The 22,784-nt window shown below is 46.0% G+C and overlaps 1 protein-coding gene across 5 annotated transcripts in view; it reads left to right on the forward strand.

Moving 5' to 3' along the window:
- The window catches only part of MBOAT1 (membrane bound glycerophospholipid O-acyltransferase 1), an 81,888-nt gene that overhangs the window by 22,542 nt on the left and 36,562 nt on the right, over positions 1 to 22,784 (forward strand). For all 5 annotated transcript variants that reach the window (XM_073225022.1, XM_073225021.1, XM_073225020.1 and 2 more), the window contains 2 exons: positions 19,223 to 19,368; positions 20,303 to 20,380. In XM_073225022.1, the coding sequence (XP_073081123.1) occupies positions 19,223 to 19,368; positions 20,303 to 20,380 (224 nt within the window). The remainder of the gene's footprint in view (positions 1 to 19,222; positions 19,369 to 20,302; positions 20,381 to 22,784) is intronic.

Genomic DNA, 22,784 nt, shown 5'->3' on the forward strand with positions numbered 1-22,784 from the left:
TGTGCTTAGGGGCCCACTGTGCTTAGGGACCCTCTGTGCTTAGGGACCCACTGTGCTTAGGGACCCTCTGTGCTTAGGGACCCACTGTGCTTAGGGACCCTCTGTGCTTAGGGACCCGCTGTGCTTAGGGACCCTCTGTGCTTAGGGACCCGCTGTGCTTAGGGACCCGCTGTGCTTAGGGACCCTCTGTGCTTAGGGACCCTCTGTGCTTAGGGACCCTCTGTGCTTAGGGACCCGCTGTGCTTTGGGACCCTCTGTGCTTAGGGGCCCGCTGTGCTTAGGGACCCACTGTGCTTAGGGACCCTCTGTGCTTAGGGACCCTCTGTGCTTAGGGACCCTGTGTGCATAGGGGCCTGCTGTTCTTAAGGGCCCGCTGTGCTTAGGAACCTGCTACACATAGGGGTTGTTGTGCTTAGGGGTCCAACTGTGCCCCTTTCTCAGGGTTTGCGGGGGACCAGAGTCCTTGCTACTTAGTACATGTGGAGCCGTGTGGCTCGATGCCTGAACCCAGACAGGTGCTCTGGGAATATTTATCTAATTGAATAAATTTCAGTAATACTCTTCATCCAGTTCATAGTTCAGGGCTGAAGAGAACAGGATGGAGCGAAGAGGCAGGCAGGGAAAACAGAATGGAGTGGGGGCAGGAAGCAGGAGAGGGAACTCAGGCGGGGAAGGAAAAGCAGGTACAGAGGAGGAGAGAGGAAGGTCCCCCAGCAGGCGTGGGAAGTGGGCCGGAATGTGCTTCCTGGGACCTGCCATGCTCCCACCCCTCCGGAGTGGCTCTGACCACCCTGGTGTGGGGTGGTATTTGGGGTGGGGTCACCCTAGTGGTCAGTAGTCAGTGTGGCCTCAGTGTCATCGTAATCCACGCCTCCCCACTGCAGCCGGCAAGTCGGGAAATACCCTCAGCAGGCACACACTTGGGCAGCTGAGAACTAGGCGACCTTAAATCAGCTGGCTTCTATTTTTAGCCTGCTGTTAGCACTGCCTAAAAGTGGTTAGTCCAAGGTCATCATTTCCTGCTTTATTCCATTTTTAATTGCATATCTCATTAAACTCAGTTTGTGCCGCATCAACCTGGTTTCTGGTTGCTTCACTTTCTTTAATTATTAAATTTAAAGTTCTCATCAAACTTTTCTGTACCTCCAAATTGGGAACATTTTACAAGTTTAACTAAGAGATGCCATTTTTTAACTGGAAGTTTGCAGTGAATTTGACCATGGATACAGTGCATGTTTTTAAATTAAAAAAAAAAAAAAGAAATAACAAATCATTGGTATCTGTTAAGCAGCAGCAGGGAGAGTTGCTGTCACACTCAGATGCCAGAGACGCAGGTCACGTGCAGGGCAGCTCAGAGTGGGGTTTCCTTGGCAGCTCCGCCAAGTGCAGACAACTCTTGAGTTTAGTTGGCACAAAAATCAGAGCAGCAGATTCTTTGAGGGTCAGAGTGGGGAGCAGGCAACCCCCTGCCACGCCGGTGTTTACTGGAGGGAGAAGGGGCTTTGCGAGCTCCCTGGAGGCCTGGCGGAGGGTCCAGCTGGGGAGGCCTTGGGGAGACAGCAGGAGTGAGCAAAGGGCAGAGAAGGGCAGGGCCAGTGTGGGCACAGCTGGGCAGGAGAGGAGGGGACACATGCAAATGGCAAGTAGAGTGGGGGTGACTGTACATGGGGGGCAAGGAATGAGGGGGATTAAAGCAGGTTGGGAGGCATCAAGCTACCTCGGAGCTTGGTTGGAAAGAGCCCAAGAAGGTCTGCTTCCTGGCGAGTGCAGAGATCATCCCGGTAAGGGCCCTCCCTTCAAGGAAGATACCGTCTGGTGGCGGTGGTGACCTGCAAACAGCTCCTCAGGGTATCAGACAGTGTGCAGGGGGGCAGGAGGCATGGAGGGGAGGCCCAGTGCTTGCCTCTCCCAGGTCTTTGAGGGAAGAAGGTACTGGAGTTTTTTATTTTAAACCAATTCTTGGTAGGCTCCTGATACCGCCTAGACACCAGTGTATGAACTTTGAAGAGTGCATGGCGGGATACTGCTGTCGTTCCCCTGCTGTCTCGTCACCAGGGACCTCGCGTGAAGCGCGTCCGTCAATCATTAGCGCTGGTGGCAATCACCTGCTCCTGCAGGCTATGTGCTTTCATCTCAGCCAAAGCCGTAAAAACATCAATAAAAATTTCTGAGTTAGAAAGGGTCTTATTGGACACTGATATGCTGATTTGCCCAGTTAGAAAGCAGAGGCTCAGGGCTAGGTGAGGCGTATGATGCTCAGTGCATGACAGAGGCGGACTGCACCCGCCACCAGCCTGTCACAGCGCGCGTCAGGGGCTGGCCCGGGATTAGGGAATGGGTATCCTCACCCTGACTGCAGGTGTATGTGGACAGGCCACATTTAAAACAACTATAAATATTTTAAGTGTTTATTTCCCAGAATGCTGCAATGCTTTCCCAATGCTGGTGTGTTCCTGACGGATTGCTCCTTGCCGAGGGTTGTCAGGATGGAGTCTTGGTAGCAGGCAGCCACAGCTGGCTTTTGCCCTCTCGGGGAACCGTGTCATGTGGGGGGCCTGGAGGTCCACTCATCGGCTGGGTGCTTGCGTGCAAATCATAGGGGCTTCCCTGTCCCATTGGTGCAGATGGTCCTCTACCTCCCCTTCCCACAGAATTTACACCCCTGGAATACGAGCAGCTGCCAGGCACGTCTGCCCTACACTGTGGAAGGTCCGACTCAAAGGTAAAACAAATAGGAAAATCACACAGGGAAAGGAGGCTACATCTTGGCTTGACAGGGCCTGAGTGAGTAGATTCATTTATTTTTTAAAGTTTCCATGACCAAAAAAAATTAAGGGGTTACATATAAAGCCCAAAGGACTTCTCCCTCCACTCTGAGATAGAGGAGCTGTAACCCTCAACTGTGCGTCTGAGAACCTTTCAGGCAACTAAATGAATATTGCGAGTGACCTTTGATGCCCGCTAATCTGCCTGGTTAGCAAACTCCTTCTTCCATCAGAGACCTCTAGAAACTGGCCTCAGAGAACAGGGAAGGGGGAGGGGGAGCTGGCAGGCATGGTGGCAGACAGGCTGAGCTTTGGGGAGACAAATAAGTGAGAAAATAAATGTAAAACTTAGAGAGAGCAGACATGTTAGGATAATGCCTCAGAAATGTGCCACGTTTCATGAGAAATCACAGTGTCATGTTCCGCTTTATTGTCCATGTCTTTGTATCTTGGAGGATTGTTTAGTAGACATATTTGCTGTTATAATATCCCCAATGCAGGTTCGAAATTTCTGCTGAAGTTAATGAAGCAGGAGAAAACTTCCTGAAGGTCACGGCCGATGTGCTGGCCAAAGGTGACCGTTTACTATCAGTTTACTCTGTTTCAAAGATGGTAACAAGGTCTGGCCTCAAGATTATTCATTATGAAGATGGGTAAACTGCACACCTGACCAGCTGCCTCGTACAGATGAGAAACACTACAATATTTTTTAATGGTCTAGGCTACCCAAGGAATACCTGCTCACAGCCACTATTCACATGAAAACACTAGCAAAGATCCCAATTTCTGGAGTTTTGAAAAAAAAAACAAGCAACTGTAAAGCAGAGAAGCAGGTCGTAGGGAGGAAGAGCTGGTTCGGGTCACTCTCTGCACCACCAGCTGTGGGCGCTGCCGAGCAGTGCCTGCTGGCCGCCGTCCATGTGCCCCTTTCTCTGCTGCTTCTCGTTAGCTTCCTTCTTAGCTTTATCCCAGGGATTCATCCCTCTTGCAGAGATGGAGCACTTCTGATGTGCCTGGCACTGGGACCCAGAGAGTAATCAGGCCCCGGGGTCCTGTCCACAAGACCCTGACATTCTACTGGGAGAGTCACCAGTCACCGAGAGCTTTTACCATTTACACTGTGCTGTCAAGCCCGAGGCCTCTCGGAACAGGCGCCTGGTCCCATCCTCTCGTTCTCCCCCTGTTCCCTTCCCTTCCCCATCATCTTTGTCCTTCTCTGTTCTCCGTACTCAAGACCCGGTATTCCTAAATAGTCACCGTCACTGTCCAGCGCTGCGCGGAGTCCTCGGTTTGAAAACCCTGTCTGGTTTCTGGTCCATCCCTTCCAAAGCCAAACGATTTTAAATCTCTTTCATGTCTTCCTATTTGCAAGCAGCCAAGTGTATTTTGACTCTGCTTCAGGTTATTTTCCAAAGTGAGTCATCAGCCATTTCTGATGTAATGTTTCCATTAAATCGTGGTATCTTTTAAAATCTGTCTTCTTAATCTCTGCTTACTTTATGGAATTTTAAGATTTAAATCCTAGATAACCTTCAGGCTTTTTTTTCTTTGATGGGAGCCGAGGTCTAGAAAATACTGGTTTCGGTTACTCAGAGACCACAGAATTCCAATTTTGTTCAACTTGGGAAGACCTTGCTTTTTCTTTACAGAATCCATCTGGGAAAGCTGAGCCATATTCACACATTTTTGCCCTCCCTGCCTTTCCCTCTAGTGTTTTATGCATCCTATCATGTTTAAATGTTTATTAAATACACTACTGATTTATATATAGATTCAAATCAAGGTGATGTATACATACCCATATTATGCATTTATGTGTTTGTAGGACTTCTCAGGGTTGTTCTCCTTAAGGTTTACTTTTCTTGCAAAAGACATTTAGACCCATAGGGCATTTGCCAACTACGGATTTGGAAAGACGAAAAGACTGAGTTCCTGTCCCGGTGGGTATTAAGGGCCAGAGTTGGGAAAGCAGGTGGCAGACACTCCTCTGATTTTGTAGATATAGTATAAAAAAATCCAGCCACTCCTAGGAGCCAGTTTTTCCTAGCGGGTTAACCACAGCACATTTCCTATCTTCTCTTTTGTTTTCCTTCTGTTAAAGGATGTAGAAGGATTTCCTGCATTTAGTGATGCTTCCCCGGTTGGATTAATGAGGGTAACTCTTAACCTTTTCCATTGAAGTTGGGAGTGAGGATTAGATTTGAAAGAGACTATCAGGTCTGGATTGCGTTAATTACATTTAAATGAGTATATGTTAAATAAGTTTGATCATTTAAAAACAACACTTTTAATTCCAAGAAGAAGAGTTAATGAAGTCAGAACAGCCCATCTTTGCACAACAGTTTTTCAGTAAACATTTTCTGAATACCTAGTGGAGGCCTGGAACTGTTCTCCTTACAGAATAAAGAGTAAGCATTGTCTTGAGAGCCTTCTATGACCTGTTTTCTGTCCTGCCTTCCCTTTGTCTACCTTTCCTTGTTCTCCTAACATTCGGACCAACCTCCTCTGCTCCTGAACATGCCGTTCATTCGCTCATTCATTCGAATACTGAGCACTTAATATTTAGCAGGCCCTTAGGATGCGCTGATCGAAAGGGTAGACGTGGCTTCTGCCTTCCTGAAGCTGTCTGCCTAGTAGTGAGATCATTACAACCCATGTGAGAAGTGCTGCTATTGCAGAAGCTGAGGGAGCCGTAGAAGGGAAGGCTTCCTGGAGGAGGTGGCTTCAGTGCCAAGATCGGAAGGACTAAGGCGGAGGCAGGGAAGTGAGTAAAGGGCTGTTGAGATTGTCCAGGTAAAGGGAATGGTGGCTTGAATCAAGGCAGATGTAGAGAGGAAGGCAAATGGCTTAAGGCAGGCTTAGGTGGTAGAATGAATAAAGTAGGGAGATTTATTCTATGGAGGGAATTGTAAGGGAGGTGCAGTTCTCTGGTGCCTGGCCTCAACGATTGAGTGTTGAAAGGCCCTGTGCTTACGTAAGAGACCTAGCAAGAGAGGCAGGTGAGGTGGAAGGCGTTGAACTCCTTCATGGGCTTGGTGAAAATTAGGTGTGTGGTTTATCCAAGTGAGGATTGTGGGAGGCACAGGGGGTGTCTGCCTGGGAACTCAGAAGGGAAATCTGGGCCAGAGAAAAGATCTAGAAGCCATTAGCTGGTATTTGGAGGCACAAGAATAAGAGACGTTCCTTTGCATATAATGCAGTGTGTGTGAAGAGAAGCTGGCCTGGAATGGCTCCCGGAAGGGTGCCGTCTTAACAGGGGTGGACAGTGGGGGTGGGGGGCAGCTGTCGCAGGACGGGGCTAAGGACCAGTCAGCAAGGTGAAGGCAACCAGGGGGCTGTGGTGTCAGGGAGGCAGGAAGGACAGTGCGCGGTGTGCACCGTGCTCAAGGCGGGCCACCTGCATGGGGGGCCTGGCTTGCAGACACGGCGCTGGTGACACGATGGGCACAGCTGTGGAGTGTTAGGGCTGTGTCGTGGCTTACGGCTTCACGAGGGGGTAAGAAATGATTTTAGGGATTCTTTGGAATTAAATTAGAAGATACCAACCCTTCCTGCAATCCTTTCTCCCCTGGCTCTCACAGGTGGGAGAAGACCCCCCAAGGAAGTGGTTGCCTCCGACTTGCAGTTTTTCTAAACCGACTGTTGGTAATTTGTTTCCTGCCTTTGCAAACCATTGTCTAGGTTGCTGTTCATAGGCTCAGGTTTTTTGAAAGCAGGATGTGCAGTTTCTTTGACTCTTGGTCCTCATCGGAGTTTCCCTTGTATTATAAACACATATTCTAGAGAAGGTGATTACATAACAGGAACTGAAAATAGCTTAGTTCCTAGGGATCAGGCAGAATTGGATGCTCCTGTTTTGATGGTGCCCAGGGGTGCAGTTGCCACTGGGCCTGGGCCCCTCCACTCCTGCAGTCGTGACATGACTATTGTATCCCGCCTGGCCCCCCAGTGTCTCCTTTTATAAAAGCTAAATGGTGATGTGTTTTATTTTCAGCTTCAACTAAATACCAGTTAATTCTGCTTTGGGACTTTTGAGAATTTCATAACACACTCTGAGCTAATTGGTCACACCCTGGGGTGTTGCATAAGAAAATGTAGTCCTGGTTCCGCATTTTCCATTGTCCCCAAAGCTCTCACTCACGGTGGCATCTTGAACAGTCAGTCGCCTCGTCGGCGATAGGAAAGTGTACCTGCCTCTGGGGAGCACGTCGTTGGAATGAGAAAGTCTCTGCTTCAGTCCGCCAGGAAAGAAAGTGCTTCAGTTGGGGTTTTTGTTTAGGAGGCAGTCCAGGTTGTTGGGGAAAGAGGCATCTTGGGAGTCTGTTCCCCTCTCTCTCATTAAATAACCTTATTTAACCTCTCCATGTCACCCACTGGGAAAATACTGATGATATTTGTGCTTACTGCCTCCTTAGTGATAAGAGACAACCAAATACAGTGTGTGTGTGTGTGTGTGTGTGTGTGTGTGTGTGTGTATACTTACCTTTTTATGAGAATAATGAGACTGCAGTATTGTAGTATAATGATTCATGCTCTGTGCTGGTTGGGCTTATGTTTCTTGATTAATTCTGTTTCAAATGTGTGTGCCTAAGAATTTAAAAATAAATAATGAAGTTTGAAAACAATTTTAGAGTAATGAATTTGGCCTCTTTAAAGCACAGCCATAAATTCAGACCTCCTTTGGGAAAGATGAGCTAATTGCATTTTTGCATTTAGGACAGGTCTTCAACAATATAGGAGCTTATTAGGCATGTGGTAGAAATTCACGATTTTTAGGGTGTTCATCATATATGTGTTTTCTAAGGGATGTCTTCTTGCTACTGTGGTAGGTAAACAACTTGATAAAAACATAGATAAAAATATCTAGCATGCATTGAGCATTTCATGCTGGACAGGCACTGTGCTAATCACTGAACATGTATTAACTCATTTAATTCTGTGAGAATAGCTATGTCATCCTCATTTTATAAAATTAGAGATGCAGGTTAAATAACCTGGCTAAGGTTGTACCGCTGGGGGTGAGTTAGGGTGGGATCTGCCGCCATCAGGCCAGTGTCCAAGCTTGTCTGTAAGCACTATGCTCTGCTAGCTCTCATTACCACTGATTAAACCTGTGTGTTTATTCTATCTGTATAACCCCCTTTTTTACAGTAAATACTCGAAAACGTTAATCCAGTGGCCAATAAAGCCATTGGCCAAACGCCAAAAAACTAAATGAAAAGGAGCTCAACCAATAGTCAGAAAAATGCAAACGGAAATGAATACAATACTAGTTATTTATCATCTGATTGCAAAAACTAAACAGATTCATGGCATGCAAAGCCCCAGAGTTGAGGGTGTAAAGAACATGTACTCACCTGTGACTGTCAGGAGTAAAAAATTGCTGCAACTTTTAGAAAAAATAATCTGGTCGTATATTTTAAGATTGTAAATAGATGTACCACATGACCAAACTCTTTGAAATTTGCCTTATAGATATAAAATCACCAGTACATGAGGATATATTTGCAAGATTTTTTTAATGATGCTATTTGTAGTAGCCAAAAAAATTGAAAACTTCTTAGAAGTTGAAGAATGCTTGACTAAATCATGTCACAAATGTAATACTGGAGTTTTGGGGAATAAACTAAACCCTTTTCTTCCCCTCCTACATGTGCAACCAGTTTGGAAATAATGTCCAAAGAGTCAGAGGGAGGTCAAAATATTATCTTTATTAGTGATACAGCTGGTTGAGGACAACAGGTTTCCTATCTCTCTAACCCTGAGTGAAACTGACTTGCCCACCAACCTCTGGTAGTTGGGCAACCATACAAGACCCTGGGGTGGGGCCCCAGGGCAGGGAGCATTCAGCAGCGAAGGCCCTTGTCTAAATGCAGACGGGTCCCCAGAGAGAAAAGCCCCGAAGGAGCTAGGCAAGCTCCGTGTCTCCCCTCAGGTCTGCCAGTGGCCAAGTCATTCGTCCTTCCCTGCGGAGAAGAGAGCAGGGGGGTCAGAGTGAAGGGAAGCTGGAGGGTGTCCTTTTGTATTTTCTCTCCTAGGGAATACAGTGGAAATTATCTTATTCTTATGGAAATTTAAGGGGTGGGAAATGTCCCCCTCCACCCCCAGCACATGTTATGGACTATTACGCAGCTTTAAAAGTATAAATTAGTTCAATGTGAATAGACTTGGGATAATGTCTATGATATTCTGTGAAGTAAAAGATTGAGTTTCAGGGTGATTTTTATGCTGTGATTATATTAAACAAAAGGAGAAACCAATGTATATGGGTCTATTTTTATAGACACAGAAAAAAGTATTAAAAAGTATATTCCAGTTGGCTGAGAATTGGTTTTTTACTGCACCTCTCTGTATTATTCAATTGTTAAAATGCACATTTATTAATTTTGTAAGAAAATGAAATTGGATTAAAAAACCTATGGTATCTTTTGATTGTTTATTTAGGTATAGTTTAGCTTGATGTCTGGAAGAAGGACCTGAAGCTTTTAATATGTTTAGTCCATTCCTCAGAATATGAGGTAATAGTTTGATAATGACTTACCCAGTCTATATGGGGGTGAATCAGCTGGGTTCGCTGTTTGTCTGCATACCTTCTGTGAGGAATACAGTGTGCGAAACCTTTCTTGGTAGCTCCTCTGCCAGTTCACAAAGCAGGAGGTGATGGAGTGGTAACGGTTAGGGGTTCAAACTGCCGCAGTTAGTCAGCCAGCACGTGTGTGAGCAAGTGCCAGTTGCTACAGCCACCATAGTTCATGTGGGACGTGAAGTTCTGAATCCATTTGTAAGGTGGAAGCAGACCTTCTATACAGCTGGAGACTTTGGCCAGTCTCCCTGCGTCTTCCTTCTGTGGACCCAGTTTCCTTATCCACAAAATGAGGGTGTTGGGCCAGATAATTGCTAATGCTCTGAGATTCTCTTGCCTATTTTATGCCTGATTTAAAATCTTTAATTACTTTAAAAATATGTTTACCAAACTGCCTCTTACCCACCACTAGGCAATATGAGAAGGTGAAGCTCTGACTCGCAGACTTGGCTACACATTAGACTCATTCAGGAGCCTTAAAAAAAGATGACTGGCCCCCAACCCCTCACCCCCACTCCCTCCAGGTTCAGAGTGGGGCTCTAGAATTGGTCTTTTTTATTTTTTGTTTTTAAAATAGCTCCCTGGTTGATTTCTTCAGGGAAATCAGTGTTCAGTATTGAGAGCCACTGTCTTAGAGGGGCTCCCCGGAGGAAGCTGACTAGTGGGCGCTTTGGCATCCAGTGGCCTGTGTGTAGTTGGTTAGCTGACCTGACAGGTTGTAGCGAACCTAGTATTTGTGCAGCTTTCTAGTTTATACAGTCCTTTTGCCTTCCATTTAGTGCCCCTTACAGTCTTGTGAAGTAGGTATAGTTGTTACCCCATGTCACCTTGTCAGTGGTGGGAAACTTAGTTGAGGGTACTTGTTACTATGTAACCAGACTGAGAGTAGGTGGCTCCAGGCCCAGCTGGGGGTGGACTTGGGTCACATGAAAAAAGTATATATACACATACATCTACAAACACATTTATATATATTGTTTAAATTAAGGTACATATTGTGTATAAATCCCATATGTACACCTCTGTTCCTGGTGGTGATCTCCATCTGTGTGTAAAACTTGACCAACCCAGGCCCTATTCAAGAATATAAAGTCATAATTGAATCAATAATCATAAACCTCCCAACAAACAGAAGTCTACTAAACATTTAAAACAAGAATTAATACCAGTCTTTCCCAAACTCTTCTGAAAAGTAGAAGAGGAGAAGGAAACACTTCTAAATTCATTGTATAAGGCCAGCATTTCCCTAAGAATAAAACCAGACAAAGATACTGCAGGTAAAGAAAATTTCCTGATCAACATATATGTAAAAATCTTCAACAAAATATTAACGAACTGAATTCATTAATAGGTTAAAAGGGCATACACCATGATCAAGTGGGATTTATTACAGCGATGCAAGGATTATTTAACATCCACAAATCAGTCAACATGATGTGCCACATTATCAGTATGAAGGACAAAAAGCATTTGATTATCTCAATAGATGGAGAAAAAAACATTTGACAAAATTCAGCATACATTTATGATAAAAATTCTCGACAAAGTGTGTATAGAGGGAGCACACCTCAGCATAATAAAGGCCATATTTAACAAGCCCACAGCTAACGTCACACTCGGGGATGAGGACCTAAAAGCTTTTCCTCTACAACCAGGATCCAGACAAAGATGCCCGCTCTCACCACTTTTTATTCAAAGTAGTAGTGGAAGTCCCAGCTAGAACAGTTGGGCAAGAAAAAGACAGAAAAGGCTTCCAAGTCAGGAAGGAAGAAGTAAAACTGTCGCTATTGCAGATGTCATGATATTATGTACAAAAACCTCTTAACACTCCACCAAAAAACTGTTAGAACTAGTAAATGAGTTAAATTGCAGGCTACAGAATCAACATACAGAAATATCTTGTGTTTCTATGCATTAATAATGAACTCTCAGAAAGGGAAATTAAGAAAGTAATCCTATTTATAATTGCCCCCAGTTTCTCCCTGAGTGACAGCATTTCTGGGGAGAACACTGGGAACGAGGGGAAGCCTGCAGCCGGTGAGAACTCAGGCCAGGCTTTACGTGCCGCCTCTGCTGCTCACTGGCTTTGTCAGGTCACCTGCTACACTTCACTGTTTCGGTTGTTCATCTTCCTCCTATGTCAAGTGGGAGTAAGCTAGTTGGTAAAGCTGTTAGGATGCTTAAGGTGAGCCACCTATGTAAGGCTTATCGCTGTGCCCGCCACATGGTGAGCGCTCAGGAAATGGCATTCATTGTTATGATGAGACAGAACATCAGAAGTTTGGTTATGAATTACACACATTGATTATCAATCTTAAATAATATTTGCTTATCTACATGCTTGGAAAAAAATTGGCTCATTACAGATTTAAAAGCCTTTCTCGCTGACATTCCGAGGAGTCTGGAATGAAAATGTAGCAAGGATCTCTTTGAGAGCGCAAAGTTGAGAGGAAGTGTGGTACAAACGCTTTTTGTTCCACAAAAAGCTTAACTGTTCTAGCTGGGACTTCCACTACTACTTAAGGAAGTGGGACTTAAAGGAATACTCTTCCTGGGCACAGTTATTTGTCGGGGGGCAGTGCAGAAGAGTACTACTGACTGCTGTCTCTGGGGAGGAATGGCTTGCCTTTGAATAAGGAATTGTTTAATTAGACTGGTTTTGTTCTGGGGCATATAAGGCAGTGTTGCTGAGAAAAACATTCCAGGCCTGGACAGTTGCCTGCATCTCCCTGGGGAGCCACGGGTACCTCACTGTAGTAGGGAAATCATTGCAGACTGTTAATCTTTGCTGTTTGGTAGAAAAGCATCAACTTGCATCTCTTCATCAGGAAGGAAGGCAGTGTTTGTCGATCCTTCCCAACTTTGTGTTTCGTCGGAAGAATACGAAGGCCACGGGGCAGAAATCCCCAAACAGTGCCTTTCTAGCTGCACATTGGGGCACAAAGATTTAAAAATTAACCTTTAAAAACTGCAGCATTGTTTGTGATTGTGCTTTGGAGAAATAAGAGGTCAAATCCAGGGCTTGTTGCATTTCCGTGCAGTGACTGCAGTCTTGCAAGAGGGGGGCGGCCGCACCTTTGCTGAACGGAGCTCTGTCAGGATTGTTTGTGTGAAGACTGACCAAAAGCTGTGCTCCGCTGTTTGCAAACGCTAAGGGTCCTTCAGTTGTGGAGAGCGTGATGCTGGACACCACAGTGGAGGCGCAGCGTTCCTCCCGGCTCTGGACGGGAGTGTGTCAGTAGACAAGTGAAAACTTGGTGCCGACTCCTGTTAAATGTGAAGGATTTGTTTAAGAGCATCGTGGAACGTGTTTTCATTCTCTCTGGCCGTCCACATTGTTACCCTTCACAATTTGCTGTGCATTAAAACTGTTTGTCTTTAAGATGAAACTTTTTACAGGCTGATTTCTTCCACTATGCCGAACTCTTCCTGAAACTTTATTTGTACTACTTTCTAGTAAGTGCAACTCTGAGGGTAGAGTAAGTAGAATTTAAATAAAGATTTTTATGACTTTGTTAGGGTGTCCTGGTAGTGTGTGTGTGTGTGTGTGTGTGTGTGGTGAATGTAGGGGAAATTCCACATGGAATTTATAATTATAAATTGTAAAACAAAATTTATGAAATTTTGCCCAGATTCTTGTCACCCTGAGAAAACAACCATATTCAAATTTTCATATTATCTTTGCCACTTTCTATATGCCACTATTGTTTTAACATGGTTGTAAATGTACACATAATTTTATATTCTTCTTATTAGTGAGAGGAAATGTTTTTCATTTTATTATAGGTGCTTTATAATGCCCATTTTTCTACTATGATATTGAATGGGTTTACCATTAATTACTATACCACTCTTGTCCTATATTTAGGTAGATTTTACTTCATTTTGTCTTGTAAATAATGCCTTAACATTTTTTCAGCATTTAGATTTTTATCATCCAACAAATAAATTTTATCATCCAACAAATAAAGTAGCAAACACTACCGTATTATTATTGACAAAAATTATAATGCAAGATGTATTCTTTAGTTCTTCATGCTTTACCTGGTGTCTTTTCTAATCATTGAACTTTTAGGTACCTTCTTCTTGCTACTAGAAACGTCACCTCAGTAGGTGACTAATTTTTGTGTACATTTTTTGTGCACATTTCTAATAGTTGTAAGAGTGCATTTAAAATTTATAGGCACAGATATGCGAAAAATATAATTTTAATATTTCTCTGCACTAAAATAATTGAGCTTTCAAACTAACCTGCCAATTTTAGGCAGCTCACTTCCCATTTGAGGCCGGTTGTGTTAAGGGTCTGGTGACCCTGAGGACCTCTGAGACCTTGGTGAAGGCATTGCGTCCCTGGCCACTGGGGCCCAGCTGGCTTCTGCTCACATGGAGCCCATCCCTGCGGTCTGGGTGCTGGGTGGGGGCTGCACCCTCTGCTGTTCCCTGCACCCCTTCTGTGGCTCCTGGTGGCAGGTTCACACTCAGCGCTCCCCGCGGTCCACCTGCAGGACTCTCAGGCCTGCCAGCCGTCAGCGGACCTCGGTGCCGATCCCAGAGGCTGGGAGAGGCCCCGCGTGGTGCCCCAGGCCCCGGGCCTCATCACCCTCTCGGCCTCCGGGAAGTGGTGCTTCTCTGCGGGACTGGCCTTCGCCCGGGCTGCATGCAGAGAAGCCAGACCGCCGCCCCTTCTCCTGGGATACCTGAGGGTCCCCCAGACTTCCTCAGGGGCCCTACCACCTTATGCTGTCCCAGCCCCTTGGGCCTGATTTCCACCTCCGTAGCCAAGCGGTGCTCCTGTCCCGGGCTCCCCCCATTGGCTCACTGGCTCAACCAACTCTTTCTCCTTTATTGGGGGCAGAACGACAACCCTTCCATCATTAAGGGCTGTTTCTCTCCTCCACGACTGTGGAACAAACTCCATGCTTTAAATTCGTCAGCTTCGCTCTTACAGTTTATAGAATTGAAAAAAAAAGCTTTCCTAAATTTTGAGAAACTGCTCTGCCTTTCAGACCGACCTCTGCTTTAGCTCTGCAGGACCCTACTCAGAATCTGGGAGCCCGGAGACGGACTCTGGCCCTCCGCTGCCTCGCCGTCCCCTGTGGGAGGAGGACACGGGAAACGGCTCGCTGTCCAATGTTGGGTGGGAAGCGGCTCCGTCCAGGGCCAGCGGGAGCCGGCGCGAGAGGCCGCAATGACAGCCCGCCGGTGGGCAACACATGCTGAGCTTGTTCCGTGCAGCAGGGGGTGGTGACTTCGTGGGTGGCGCATCAGCCAGCGAGGGCGTGGCGTGGCGGGCACTGCCCAGGTGAGCTTCTGTGTCGGCCCCCTGCCCTCCACAGCCCGGCGGGTAGTACTGCTGTTACTCCCCCTCCCGTGGCCCAGGAGCCAGGAGGCACAGAGCCTGGGACTGCAGCCGGCCTGGACCGTGGTGGACCCGGCTGCTGGCCGGGCTGCACCTGTGGCTGGTCAGGGGTGGGCGGTCCCAGCACCTCATTGCGGGAGGCAGATCCCTCCCCCTTGTAACAGCCGGGATTTGATTTTCTTCTGTCGCGGGGGTTTGATCATTTCGTAAAAGGTGGTTCTTTCCCTATTTAGGAAGACACATCCCTTATTGTTGGCTTGTTTCTAAACATATTTATTACCTCGCTAGCGTAGGTGCATCTCTGAAGGGGAAAAAGAGAACCTCCCAGTTTGGGCTGCTGGCGCTCTCCACAGTTCAGTGTCTGTGTCAGGTCGGTGACGTGCAGCACAGAGGTGTGTAGTTTGCAAAACGCGTTTATCAAACATACCCGAAAGTGGGGAGGTTGGTGCCCTGAGCTTCCATGTGCCCGGCCCTCAGCTTTAGCTGATTTCACCTCAGGCCAATCTTTGTTTCATCTGTACCAGGATTTCTTAAACTTAGTACTGCTGACATTTTGGACCAGGAAATTCTTTTCTGTGGGGGGGGGTCATGTGCCTTTTATGATGTTTTACAGCATTCCTGGCCTCTACCCACTGGATGCCAATAGCACTCTCTCCCCTGCATTTCTTGTTATAACAGCCAAAAATGTCCCCTGTGGGGCAAGTCATCCCCAATTAAAACCTTTCATTTATTCTTATTCCACCCTCTCCATCCCTTGAAGATTATTTGGAAGCAGATCCCATACATCAAATCCAATCCATTTCTGGACAGTAACACCTCCAATTTTGTTGGCCTTCTAGAGAGAAAAAGAGCAAAGATCTAATTCTGTTCCTTTGTGACGTGTCATGACAGGGGGCCACTCTTGGCCAGAGATGGACATAGTTCCAACCAGCTACTAGTGCTGGAATGGGGTAGCAAACACTAAGAAATTGGTATCATCCCCATCTGTACTTTTTCAAAGAAATTGTGGTCAAATATACATAATGTAAAATTTTCCATTTTAACCATTTCTTAGTGGTTCATTCAGTTCGTTGGCCTTCAGTACATTCACACCATTAAGCAACCATCACCACCATCCATCACCAGAACACTTCATCTTGCAAAACTAAAACTCTCTACCCATTAAATAATAAACACTTTCCTCTATCCCCAGCTCCTAGGATGTCATGTAAGTGGCACCAGGCAATATTTGTCCTTCTGTGACTGGCTTGTTTCACTTAGCATAATATCCTCAAGATCCATCCATGTGTAGCATGTGTCAGAATTTCCCCCATTTTAAGGCTGAGTAATATTCCACTGTATGGATGTACCACATTTTCTTTATCCATTCACTCATTGATGAATAGTTAAGCGGCTTCCACCTTTTGGCTCTCGTGCACAATGTTCCTCAAGACCCTGCTTTCAGTTCTTTAGGGTAAACAACCAGAAGTAGAATTGCTGGATCCTATGTAATTATAGTTTTTTCTGAGGAACTTCCATACTGTTTCCCTCAGTGGCTGCACCATTTTACACTCTCATCAGTAGTGCCCAGGCTTCCAGTTTCTCCACATCCTTGCCAGCACTAATTATTTTGTTTTTAAAATAATAGCCATTGTCATGGGTGTGAAGTGGTGTCTAATTGTGGTTCAGCCGATACCTTTTAAGGTCATCTGGTAATTGGAAAGCAACTCTGCTCGAACCAAGTGGTGTGCTGTGTGTTTCCACTTTGGCCTCGGAACAGCTCGCATGGAACATTCAGATCACCATCCATGACTCACTCCTGGGAAGAGGGTGGAGAGTGGGTTGTGTCTTTGTGCAGGGGGAGTTTCTGACCCATAAAGAAGTTTTGCATTTAGGCATTTACCATTAACCATTAAGGGAAAGGATACAGGTTAGATACAGAATCAGAGGTCATAGGAGCTGGAAGAGGAGACATTAGAAATCAGTTTTCCCAAAGCATACATTTTGCAAAAAAATAGGATACCTAGGGCATATGTCTTTTCTTTTTGACATAAGGGCAGTGACAAGGTCCTTCTTATTGTCCCCAGTATCTGGCATATAGAGGCAACCAGTAAATATCTGTGGAATTCGTCAGTGAGTTACCCAAGGCTGCCCAGAACCAGGCCATGCAGGTGGCGCCGCAGCACATTATGGTGACTGAGACGTGGCAGATCGCTTCAGTGACCCTGTGAGTCTTCCTGGCCTCTTTTGCAGTCACTGGGTGACAAGGTCAGGTGTCGTGGCCCACGGTGGGGCTCCTTCTCCCTTAGCAGTAGGCTTGAGGGGTCCTGAAGGAGACAGACCCAGCTCAGGTGACCGTCAGGAAGCTGTGGCGGCCTGCTGGCCTGGTGACGGCCCCCAAGCCTCGGTGCCTGCGGTCTCCCACTGCATCTCTTCCCCAGCCCTTTCACCGCTCAGTCCCCGCTGGCCTTTATTCTGCTTTCCCTGTTTGGGAAAGGCCCAGGTCTTTGCGGAGGCCTCCCTCGGCCCTCTTCCTACTTCTGCACCAGCAGGCCTCTGTCTTGCCTGCATGTGAGAATCACCTGAATGCTTTGGGAAATTCTGATGCCAGGCCAGTGAAATCAGATCCTGGCTAGGATCCAGGCAGCAATACTTTAATGTCCTCAACCCTCTGCAGTTTTTACCTATTTGAACAGTTTTTCCCCAGTTGTCTGCCTGAGTCTCATCCCTCCATAACCGTGAAACTTGTCCACTTTGGATCGAAGGGAACATAATGTAAGACTAGAATAATAAATGGAGCAGGTTCGTCCAGTGTTCACGTCACTTTACCATGACTCGCACGCCACCTGTACCCCTTTCCCGTGTGGAGTGCAGACTCCCCCAGCTGGAACCATGCTTTCCTGCTCCTCAGTCCCAGGGGTTCTCAGACTGGAGCGTGCATCACCAGCACATGTAGGGCCTGTGAAATGCTGATTGCTGGGCCCGCCCTGGGAATGTCTGGCTTTGTGGGTCTGAGGGGGGTCCAGAGAATTTGCATTTCTAACAGGTTGAAGACCGCTGCTCTGTCCTCTGGGTCATGCTCATGTGCAGGGATGCTCAATAATTACTGGCCAGCCACACAGAATGGAGCCGATTGCCCCTTGGTTGCTTTTCTGAGTAGCTGTGCTCGCTGTGGCTGCGGGCTGGTCCCTGGGCTGGGAACGTGTGATTGATTATCTACAGATGATCATAACTTTGACTTTTCAGTTGTTAATTCCTTTACATTCTGAATATTGCTAAGATGGTTATTTTTCTGTGTGTATGTCTGTGTGTATGCCTGTGTATGTATATGTGTGTTTGTGTGTGCGGGGGTTGTGCATGTCGGCTACATGAAAAGATTTGACCACATCAGGCAGGATGGGATGTCAGGTCCCCTGCTGTCTTACAGGGTGGGAAGTAAGAGTGCATAGTTTTTTCAGGAGTAAGTTTCTGGCAAGATTAGTCAGGAAGGATCTCCAAATAGAGGGGAAACTTAGCACAATCAATTTTTAAAAACAAAACAAGAAATTCTCTGAAAGTTATTTTCTATGAATTATCAAGGGTTCAGAGTGTTCTTGTTTTTTATTGGGAAACCAGATGAGCTTGTGCGGAGCTGATGTCTGCTGCCTCCAGCCCTGCGTCTGAGCACAGCCCTCAGGAATGTCATGAACAGCTAGTGTTTTGTAGTGTGAAAAACTGCGAGGCTGAAGTTGAGGGTAGAATAGATTGAATAGATAGCAAATCAGTGTTTGTTCCAAATAGTCTGTAGAGTTTAAACTGCTTTCCCAGCTTTGATTAATGGTTAAACCATTTAATGTATTTTGGTTTTGTGTCAAATCAGCTGATCTCATCTATGGGTATCGGGATTGTTTTATATTTTTCTTTTAGGTGAAATACTTTCTGAGCGATGGATAACTGAGCTTTTTCTAAGGAAATTTGGTGCCCATATTGCACAATTGGACAGCGTTGGCCACGGAGGCTTAAAAGCAGGGTTATTTCTTTTTTGGGGGGGGGGTCCTTAGTGTCACACTCTGAATTTGAGCAACACTCTTGCTTAATTGGTGTTAATTTAAAATAAGAAGATGTGAGTCAGAAAACAGCTGATGATTCCTTTGGAGAAGCACTTGAGTTCTTAGATATCAACTGAGGGAGGCCTCATTGATTTGATTCATTTGCATGTCCAAAAGCACCTTCTTTATCTCAGCATAGAGCTGGGGCTTTGGGGAGGATGGGGAGAGGGACTTAGCAAACTGACCCCCTAGTCAGCTACACCCCTTGTGCGGACAAGACCCCTGCTTGAGGGTGGGAAATCAAACTTGGCTCGTCTTCAAGGATTAGAAAAAACAGGCTCCTCCCTTACACCAGACGAGGGGTTGGTTATCTTTTAAGTTGCTTGCAACTCCTCCCAGTGGACGCTCCGCTGCGGAAGGAAATCTGGGTTGATGTGGGAAGGGGGCAAAGGCCGGGAAGACTGGCTGGCAGGCCGCCAGTAGGGGTCCGGCTCTCCGTCCCGTGCAGGTGAACTTCGTGGCGTGCCAGCTCTCGGCCCTGTGCGCTGCTCTCTGGTTTCGCACCTACCTGTGTCCCGGGAAGACCAGTCCCGATGTCCGGCACGCCTTTGCCATCGTTTTTGGCATCTATTTCATCATCTTCTGTTTTGGCTGGTGAGTATGAGCTGCAGAAATCCTCATGGCTGCTTTTGGGTGTTTTGGGACTGTGTTTTTGGCATTTCTGAGGTGCTAAGGAAGGAAATGTATGGTATTTACTCTTTGTAAATTGTAAAATAATGATGTCACCAGAATCTCCATTTACTGTAGGAACCTAGAACCAATAACCTACCTGTTAGGTGAACTCGGTGATTTTTCTTAAAATTAGACTGTATGCATCTCAGCCTGGTCATGAACCGGGCATTACAGGGCCGCTGTCTGCGGAGGAACCTCCCCTACTGCGTAGATATTGGGGCTGCACTTGCCTTGCTGCTAGAGATGCTCGTATAGTCTAAGGGAATGTGAGTCATTCCTTCACAGGAGAGCCTGTCGTTTAGACTTTTTCACACTAGGTAACCGGGGCAGTTACCCTGGGAGTGGCCCTGACTGGGGAAGAAGTCTCAGGAACCGGTATTTCTAGTAGTACCACTGAAGGAAATTTGTGAATGGTTCAGGGCACCAGGGCACTGTTCCTTCTTCAACAAGAATTTGAGGAAGGGTGAGTATTTGTATCCACCACCAGGGGGAAGTCTTGGAATCGAGGGAAGCTCAGTTTTGGTCCTGGAACTAAAAAATTAAAAACCAAAACGTCCCAAAGAAAGAACTCTGTTCCAGACTCCCAACTGTGCATGTGAAAAAAAGTGTAAACATCCCATATATGGATACCTGACCTAGTTAGTGCTGTGTCGTGACTTCCGAGTGTAATTTCCAGATAGAATATCTTAATTGCATGGAACAAAAATACTTGATTCATCTTGTCTTACATAAACATGAGTTAACTGATCACTTGCTTTTTGGCAGGGCTGGGGGTGTGTAGCAATATGGGTGGGCAATATGTACATTGGTATGAAATACATTCAGTGTTCTTCCTTCCTCCAACGATGTCTTAAAGGTACTCGGTACATCTCTTTGTGCTGGTGTTGGTGTGCTACGGAATCATGGTCACCGCGAGCGTATCCAATATCCACAGGTAAGACCCTGGTAAGGTTTGCATGATCTTTGAAATGTATTTCCAGGGTAAAGGGGTTCCTTCCCCATTTGCCTCAAGTGGCACATCCTGAGTTCTCTGGGATATCAGAAGGAGGGATAGGGAGCCCGCAATCTTCAGAGAAAGCTTTATGAAAAGGGTGGGATGCAGGTGGGACCCTCAGGTGGAAGAGGGCAATCGGAATTAGGAGCTCTGTGATAGCCCCAAACTGGGAACAAGCCAAATGGTCACCACAGTGGAATGCGACTCAGCAATCAGGAGGTATGGATGATCGCCACACACAATGGCATGGCTGAATCTCAAAAACGCTGGATGAAGGAAGCCACACAACCTATTCTCGAAAATGCAAACTGATCTATGGTGACAGAAATCAGACTGGAGGTTATGGGGGGGGGTGCCTGGGGGATGCAGGGAGATGAAAGGTCACAAGGAGGCATTGAGAAACTTGGGGACCGCCAGGTGTGTCCGATATCTTGAATTTGGCTGTGACTTTGCTTTCTGGGTGTGCACATATGTCAAAGCTTTGCACACCTTAAATATGTACAGTAAAACTGTTAAAACAAGAAGAAACTTCCTTACTAGGATATTTTGGTTTCAAAGTCTAGAAGAAATTTAATTCTACCTTGCTGGCTATGTGCTTGGATAATCAATTCAGATATTTGGTTTATCTGTTTTGCATGGTCTCTGTCCGCTGTGGTCTTCGGGAATCCTCAGTGTTAGTTCAGCCTTTCGCCTCTGGAATGTAAGCTCTGTGGAAACAGACTTTCTCTCTTGTTCTCTGTTATGTCCTCAGACCCTAGAACAAAACCTGGCACAAGTAAAGAATCAGCAAATATTTATGGAATGAATGACTGAATATCTTTGAAAAGACATTTACTCTTTTATGACTTCTGATGGCTCCTCTGGAAAAACAGATGACTCGCTTCAGCTTCAGAAAACTCTTTGATTAACAAGAAAACTCTTTTGATTAGTAAGAGTATTAGCATGAGTTTTCCTTCTTAAAGGCATTGCAGTTTAGGCATTCATGGTCATGTATAATCTTGTAATTACTTAAAACAAATTTCTGGTTTTCAAGGGAGTATTTTTACATGCTTTTAAATTTTATAGTCATTCAACTTTTGAGGTCTGAAAATTTAAATTCTAATGATTCATCATCCAAAAGGGATAGTGTCATTCCTTCCAAAGGAAAAGAAATCCATATTTTCAACTTGATAAGAATGGGTTTTGGAAATGCTTCATATTATGACAAAATGCTTTTTTTAGCTAGGGCAGGTGGGAGGGCTGAAAATATCTGGCTTTTGCTAACCTTGATGTTGGAGGCAGTTAAATGATTAATAAAGATGTTGCATCTCTATAGCACGTTCCCAACTACTTTACAGGGTGTAGTTGTTGTAATTTGTCAGCTCTTCTCATACTCATGTGATGCTGAGGTGGGTGGGCTCTTTCTCAGAGGGTCAAAAGCTCATGTGCATCTGGGCCAGGCCCAGGCTCACTGTGTCAGCCTCTGGCTGGGAATGGAGTACTCAGGCCAGCAATGGAATCCTCCAGCCTTGGCAGAGCCGAGCAGTTTACAGAAAGGCTGCGACTCTTGCGCCACAATAATATTGCGGTAGCTGAGGGTGGTGTCATAAGACCAGAAAGAAAAGATGCCAGAACGTTTTTCCCCTTTTTCTTGGCTTGTGTGCTTGCCAGGCGTACAGAAGTAGGGAGCAGCTCACTGTGACCCGCGGAAGTTGTTCCCTGTTGATGCAGGGAAAGAGCAGCAGTCTGGAGTCAGGAAATACGGCTCCGGCAGTGTGAGTTCCAGCAGGTCACACAGCTTTTCTGTACGTCAGATTTCCTGATCTATAAAAGGTGGGGTTTGTGGTAATTTGGATGGAAGTTCTCTGCTGGACCAGGACTTCCCGATTCTTTGTGAGCTGTTCTCCTCCCTTCACTGGGAGCTTTAGGATGCTGTCGTCTGGCCTGGAGGAGGGGATGGGTAGAGTTAGCTGCCACGCACAGCCAGCCCATTTCCAGACCAACTGTTGTTACTCAGGGTGTGTCTGGAGTTCTTGGGGTACCACCTCTGTCTCTTTCCCAAGACACTGTGTTGGGTGGAAATCACAGCTGTTAATTTATCACATACGCACCAACTGGAGTAAAATGTGGTCTGTCTGTCCAAGGACAGACGGCCTGTGTGAGAACTTGTGTTGCAGTTACCATTTTTGTGGTACCTGCTTTGTGCCAAGTGCTGGCCCAGCTCTTTTAAATATGTGTGTCTCATTATTTTTAATATGTGAACTCTTGTTTCAGATATCATTTGATATCATTATTGCAAATATCTTCTTCCTAGGGAGACTCTATGGGATATAGGTGTTTTTTGTTCTCTCAGATGAGGAGTTAA

This window comes from Manis javanica, chromosome 16 (genome assembly GCF_040802235.1).
Source record: "Manis javanica isolate MJ-LG chromosome 16, MJ_LKY, whole genome shotgun sequence".
NCBI classification, from domain to species: Eukaryota; Metazoa; Chordata; class Mammalia; order Pholidota; family Manidae; genus Manis; species Manis javanica.